General features: G+C 42.5%; 1 protein-coding gene across 1 annotated transcript in view; it reads left to right on the forward strand.

Moving 5' to 3' along the window:
• Positions 1 to 6617, forward strand: part of MRPL39 (mitochondrial ribosomal protein L39) — a 99909-nt gene extending 93292 nt beyond the window's left edge. The window contains exon 10 of the mRNA XM_040423213.1: positions 6486 to 6617. Coding sequence (XP_040279147.1) covers positions 6486 to 6533 — 48 coding nt within the window. The 3' untranslated portion in view covers positions 6534 to 6617. The remainder of the gene's footprint in view (positions 1 to 6485) is intronic.
• Positions 6618 to 7356: the final 739 nt, after the last annotated feature.

Raw genomic sequence — 7356 nt, forward strand, 5'->3', positions numbered from 1 at the left:
CCTCCTAAACACTCATTATAGCTCAGTTCTTATCTTACTGATAAGAATGTGGTTTAAATACGTGTTTGACCTCTCAGTAGTTTAAGATAAGGTTTATTAGATGACATAAAAAAATTGCCCCTGAAGGTGTACATGTCCTTTAAAATCTATGAGGAGATAGTGGTGACACATAAGGTAAAAAGGGCTTGTTTTGTGCAATGGTCCGGCCATCTTAGCACAATAGGGGAGTAGATATAAGGCTGCATGAACCGCCACCAGACAGTGTAGTGCTTCTGAGAGCATGGGGTGTGGTGGATACTGATTGATGATGGATCACGTTTAGAAGAATGATGGAGGAGGGTGAATGGAGAAGAGTTAGATTAGGAGATGTGATAGGCCACCCTAAAAAGATGTGTTTTTAGGGAGCACCTAAAACTGTGCATGTTGTGAATTAACCTAATTGCTTGGGGTAGGGCTTTATCAGAGAACTGCTGCAGCTCGGGAGAAGTCTTGGAGACGGGAGTTAGAGGTTCGGATTACCGCGGATATTAGTCGTAAATCATTTGCATAATGGAGAGCACGGGAACGGTGGTAGACAGAGATGAGGGAGGAGAGGTAGGGGGTGCAGCACTGTGGAGAGCTTTGTGGGGGAGAATGAGCAGTTTAAATTGAATCCTATACTGGGCAGCACGGTGGCTCAGCGGTTAGCGCTGGTGTCTTGCAGCACTTGGGTTTTAGGTTCGAATCTGACCAAGGACAACATCTATATGGAGTTTGTATGTTCTCCCCATGTTTGCGTGGGTTTCCTGAGGGTACTCTGGTTTCCTCCCATACTCCAAAGACATTGATAGGGAACTTAGATTGTGAGCTAAACTGGAGACAGCGAATTATGCTAATGTCTGTAAAGTGCTGCGGAATATGTTAGTGTGTAAAATGAGTGAGCAAAATAAATAAAATATTGTATGGCCAACCAGTGCAGTGACTGGCACAGGGTGGAGGCATCAGAGTAGCAGATAGATAGATGAGACTGGCTGCTGCATTAAGAATAGATTGGAGAGGGGAAAGTTTAATGAGGGGGAAAACCAATTAATAATGCGTTGCAGTAATCAAAACTGGAATGGATCAGGGCAACAATGAGTTTTTGTTGTTTCCACAGTAAGAAAGTAGTGGATTCTAGAGATGTTTTTGAGCTGCAGATGGCATAAACAAGAGAGATTGAATATAGGGGTGAAGGAAAGATAAGTGTCAAACATAACACTGAGACAGCGGGCGTGCTCCCCGCTGTACTGAGCGGAAGATGTCAGGTTTAGGTATGTTAGTAGTTAAAAAAAAAAAAAAAAAAAGTTCTGTTTTTGAAAGATTTGTTTTAGGATAGAGAGAGGACATGATATTAGAGACAACAGACAGTTACTGGTGTTCTGTAGTACAGCAAAAGTGACATGTATAATTAGGTGTTCTAACTATAGAGATGATATTGAAAACCAAATCTGCTGACAGTTTGTTCAATAGGGGCTGTGTCGAGAGAAAAGCGGAGAGGAGCTAGGACTGAACCCTGAGAAACCCCATCAGCGAGAGGTAGAGGATGGCAAGTAGAGCCAGCAAATGTTATACTTAAAGAATGGTCAGAAAGATAGGAAGAAACCCAAGAGAGAGCAGTGACTTTAAGTCCAATGGATTGAAGCATGCTGAGTAGGATATGGTGGTCTACAATGTAAAATGCTGTAGAGATCCAGAAGAATGAAAAGAGAGTTGTCACCATTGTACTTAGCTGTCAGGAGTTCGTTGGTCACTTTGGTGAGGGCAGTTTCTGTAGAATGTAGGGTGTAGAAATCAAATTATAATGGATCAAGCAGAGAGGTAGCAGATGGGAGAGAATATCGGGCACTCCAGGAGTTTAGATATGTAAGGGATTAGAGACAGGTGTGCAGTTAAGAGATGGGTTTTTTTCAGTAACAAAGTTATTACAGAAGGTTTAAAAGAATAGGTGAAGATACCAGAAGAGAGGGAAAATTTTAATTAGGTAAGTAGTGACAACCGGGAAGAGAGACTGGAGAAGATATGAGGGAAGAGAAGATTCTGGAGACTTCTTCTTCTGTGACCCAATCGAATATAGAAAGTGAACCAGAGCAGGTGTGGTAGAGAAGGGGATTGATGACACTTGGAGCCTGGGAGAGGATTTCATGCCGAATGTTTTCAATTTTCTCTTTGTAGTAGGTGGCCAGATCTTCAGCATAGTGGTCTGTAATAGGTGCCTGCATTTTAGGGCTCAGGAGGGAGGGAGGGAGAAGTGTCAGTGGTTTTTTTGTTTTGTTTTTAAATTGTTAGTGAAGACATATGAGTCGTGAAATAGTTCTGTTTGGCGAGGTGGAGGGCAGAGTTTTAAGTTCTCAGCATAAATTTGTTATTGAGGAAATCCTCTGGTGTATGAGCTTTTCTCCATAGACGTTCAGCACTCCTGTAGCATCACTGGAGAAAGCGAGTTTGAGGTGTGTGGCAGGGTTGCTTTCTTTTCTGTTGGGAGGTTATGAGTGTAGGGGGTGCTACTTCATCCCGGGTGCTTCTAAGGCTGTCATTGTAGTGTTTTGCAGGACAATGATGATTGTGGAATGTCTGTAAGTTTCTGAGGGTTAATGACATTTAGATTTCTAAATGTGCTATAAGTAGCAGTGTGCTGAGATGGATGAGAATTTGTGTTAGTGAAGTGGAGAGCAGGAGAGAAGAGTTAAAGTCAGAAACCAAGCAGATGCAGAAGAGGACCAGGTCAAGTGTATTACCCTCTTTATGCATCTGAGAATTTGAAAGGTATGAAAGTCCAAAAGAGGAGGTTAGAGTTAGAAGCTAGGGGGCAGATGAGGAGATAGGGCTGTCTATGAGGATGTTAAAGTTGCCCAAAATACGAGTTGGTAATTCTGAGGACAGCCAATGTGGAAGCCAGGCAGAGAAGTTATCCAGGAACTGAGTGGGTGAGCCGCCTGATCAGTGTGCAACCACTACTCTAAGGGAGAGAGAGGATGGAAGAAGCTGAGGGTGTGGACCTCAAAAGATGGGAATGAGAATGATGGTACTGGGGGAATGACCTGGAATGTGCATTGCGGGGAAAGTAGTATGCCATCTCCACCACTACATCTGTTCTAAGGTCTGGGAGTATGGTAAAAGTAGCAGGGAATGCCCTGTCAGATTGCTGAATCGAAGTTTCGGTTGGAAAGAAAAATGTCATGAATGTAGGGGAGGTTGTTGCACATTGACCTTGGATCCTAGAGCGCAAAGACAAAAAAGATGTATAACACATAAAGAGGTTTGCAGGGTTTCTTTGTGAGATGGCGAACAAGGTAAAATTAAAATTAAAGTTAAAAGCAAAGGTATAGGTAGAAACAGCAAATAGTTCAGTGATTTGTAAGAGTGTTTTTTGTGCTGCACACTGGGACAAGATTGGTTAGGCTGATTCAGGAAGGTGAATAGTGCATGTTAGCTGTACTTGGGTGAGAGATTGATGTGGAGATAAGGCAATGGAGGGGTAACAGTGTGTTGAGTGTAGCGGAAAGGAGCACATAATAAAATGGACATGGATACAATGAACAGGATCAGTGAAGTCTAAGCAGATGCATTTGAGTATCTCTTATGGCTTACTTGTCTCCTGCCCTGTCTAACTGTAAGACACTTTGCAAACACTTCACCTAAGTTGACTGATGCCCTTGTGCCAGCCCCAGCACTCACTCTGCCCCTACATGTATAGGGAAGTATGTGCTTGGATCTCTCGCTAATTAAGCTTGTTTACTCTGTTAACAAGCTGACTTTAACACCTGAGAGGGAAATGCTATGTCGAGATAAACGTATTTGCCTAGTTGGATCATGAAAGTCACTAATGATCAAACAATTTGAGCAAAGTTGCAGAGATGAGATCTGCTCAGTCAGACAGTCAAATGTACCGTGAATGAGTGTTTTAATATGCAACAGTAGCAGCAGATGTACAGCAAGCAGTGGGTTAATAGAATTGAAGATGAATATGTACCTGTACGAAGAGAAGATAAATGGCTGTTAGAGCCATGCTATGTTTAACTGTTTGCTGCTACGACACTTTGCGGCAAACAGGGCTCATTCACATGTCCGTATCCACAAAACATGAATACCGGCCATGTGTGTGCCACATTTCGCAGATTGGATCTTCTTTCTCCTGTGTAGAAATGCATATTCTTGTCTGCAATTACAGATAAGATTAGGACATTTTCTATCTTTTTTGCGGGGCCACGGAATGGAAGTATGGATGTTGACAGTACAGGGTATGCTGTCCGCATCTTTTGCTGCCCCATTAAATGAGTCTGCATCCATTCCGCAGATGCGGACAGTAATATATGGTCGTGTGAATGGGACCTAAGATGACTACTACCTAACATTGCAGACTTACCCTTTACTGTCTGTAGGAAACTGACTGACAACCCATATGCTCACCTGCTTCCCAGCAAAATATAGTTCCAGTGTTGACCAGCAGATGGTGCTGTGGGATCTTTTTTATTTTCTTCTCCAGAACCCACTATAGCCATCTATGGGCTGTATTTGGTATTACGGTAATGTTGAAATGTTGCTTCATTGGTCCTAGGGGTATTTCTTCAGAGGGTTATATAATGGACAAAAGGTTGCAAAGGAAAACGTTTACAACCTGTCATATCAGTAGAAGCCACTGATGGTGATCACAAAATGCTATGTTGGGCATGTTTACAGCAACCATAGGCTACATGTAAAGGTGCTTAAAGGGGTTCTCTGGGAATTAAAAAAAAAGAAAATACTTAAATATTAGTTTATTATAAATATATTCCCAAATACCTTTTATTAGTTATATGGCTCGTTTTGTCTAGGGAGCAATTATTAGTGGAAATAAAATGGCTGCCGTCCTATTCACTCCTGTTCACTTCTACTTGTCAGGGATTATGATTCTGAATACAGTCTAATAAGATCTTCACCTGAATCTCTGTAGTAATGGGGTTCACGAGGAGACATGAAGTACAGAGAAGAAGTGGTGGTGTAGATAATGAGCAGCAGCTCTTGTATGCAGTCTCTATTACCACAGTCTGTCCTGTCCATCTCCTCTGTACTTCATATCTCCTCATGAACTCCATTCCTACAGAGATACAGCTGAATATCTTATCATATGTATTTAGGATCATAACCCCTGACAAGTAGGAGAGGAGGCTGAGGCAGCTCTTTAGCTCAGTGTTGTGAAGTAACTTGTCCTACTTTGTGGTTAGGTCAGGTTTTGTGTGTAGCGATAGGACGGCAGCCATTTTATTTCTCCTAATGCTTTCTCCCCAAACAAAAGGAGCCGTTATAATTAATGAAAGATATTTGGGATTATATTTATAATTCATTTTTAAGTATTTTCATTTTGTTAATTCCTGGAGAACCCCTTTAACAGACCAGAAATCACAGTATTGACAGGTTATATATGCAGAATACAGTCTTAGAGATCCTTAGACCGATTTAAGATACCATATTTTTTGGACTAAGATGCACCTAGAATTTGGAGGTGGAAAATAAGTAAAATGTTTTTCATCAGACCTCAGATCAGACCCCCAAATCAGTCCCCCTTTCTTCATTAGACCTTAGATCAGACCCCCATTCTTAATCAGACCTCAGAACAGACCCCAAAATCAGACCTCCCAGCTCAATCAGCCTCAGATCAGACCCTCCAACCCCATCAGCCTCAGATCGGATCCCCATCAGATCAGACATTAAAAAATAAATAAACTTGCCTCGCTTGCCCTGGACGGCGCTGCCACTCACTCACTCGTCGTCCTCTGGCCCACGCTGCACTGTGACCTGATGTCGCACAGCGTAAGGTCATAGTGCGGGCCTACATGCACTACGTCCTGACGCTGTACATGGTCAAGACACAGTGCAGAGTTGGTCCCGGAAGAAGACCAGGGAGGGGGAGTACTGCACAGCACTTCCCTCACGACTCCCCGTGCCTCCGTGAGGATCGCTTCCATAATGGAAGGGGGTCATTAGCATTTGGACTATAAGACGCACTGACACTTTCCCACACTTTTGGGGTAAAAGAGTGTGTCTTATAGTCCAAAAATATGGTAAATACGCCAGTGGGATGAGAGGAAAATCGGTCTGAACTCCAGGTGGCGTCTCTAGGCAAGATTTTGCTTTATGTCACGGTCTATAATCTTATGCCAGAGGCTGCCATGTACTGGAAGTTGAGTTTGTATCTGCTGAGATGCATGACACGCAGGCCTGACAAGCACATCATTTACCATCTAAAGAGGAAACATTCAGAGCAAGCAGTATTGTAATTGCGCTGGCGACCGGGGTGTTAAGAAGAACATCGCCATGTGTGCCAATTTTCGTCACATTTAACTGAATGTCAGTCTCTTGTGTCCCCCTCCGCTACCATACAAATTCCTTGGCAGGAAGCTTGATCATATAGTTCATGGGGTGAATATATAATTACAACTTTATCATTGCACTTGCTGATGTATGCTTACAATTATATTTCCTTCCCACAGGTCTCCGAGAAGCAGAATCAAGAGCCGGAGCCAGAAGCTGCTGTATAATTCAGATAACACATTGTTATGTTTTTTTCCCCCTTTTTTATTTTTTATTTTTGTTAACCCTCAAATAAACCGCTTCCCTCTTAAGATTCTTGTTTGATTATGTTAAATAGTATTAGTCGTGGGCTGTGGCTTACCTGCCATAGAGATAAGCCATGCAGCTGCCATGGGGCACTTTGGGGAGGGGGCCTGCACTGAACTGCTTTCCAACACATAGTTGTACCATTGCACCAGGGGTGGCCGACCTTACAGACACAAAGAGCCAGAAAACAAAACAAAACCTATGACTGCCAGGAGCCACAAGCTATACATTTACACACATATGCGTGCACACCACAGTATTACTGCAGTTGAGTTTTCAAGCATTTTATGGAACATGTGGCCCATACACCGCGCAACAATGATTTTGATACTGAGAGAAACACATGTGATTTGTACTAAAATGTGCGCGCTGATTCCAAATATGAACTCAGAATTTGCCTGATACGTCTAGATTTTAACCCCTTAAGAACCCTGGGATTTTCCATTTTTGCGTTTTTTCGTTTTTCACTCCCCGCTTTCCCATAGTCCTAACTTTTTTTTATTTTTCCATTCACATAGCCTTATGAGGGCTAATTTTTTGCAGGACAAGTTGTTCTTTCTAATGGCACCATTTACTGTTGCATACCATGTAGTAGGAAGCGGGGAAAAAAAATTCCAAATGGGGTAGAATTGGGAAAATTCTGATAAAGGTTTTTATTTTTATTTTTTTACACTGTACACTATGCGGTAAAATTGACCTGTTATCTTCATTCTCCAGGTCAGTACGGTTACGACGATACCGCGC

This window comes from Bufo bufo, chromosome 3 (assembly GCF_905171765.1).
Source record: "Bufo bufo chromosome 3, aBufBuf1.1, whole genome shotgun sequence".
Classification (NCBI taxonomy): Eukaryota; Metazoa; Chordata; class Amphibia; order Anura; family Bufonidae; genus Bufo; species Bufo bufo.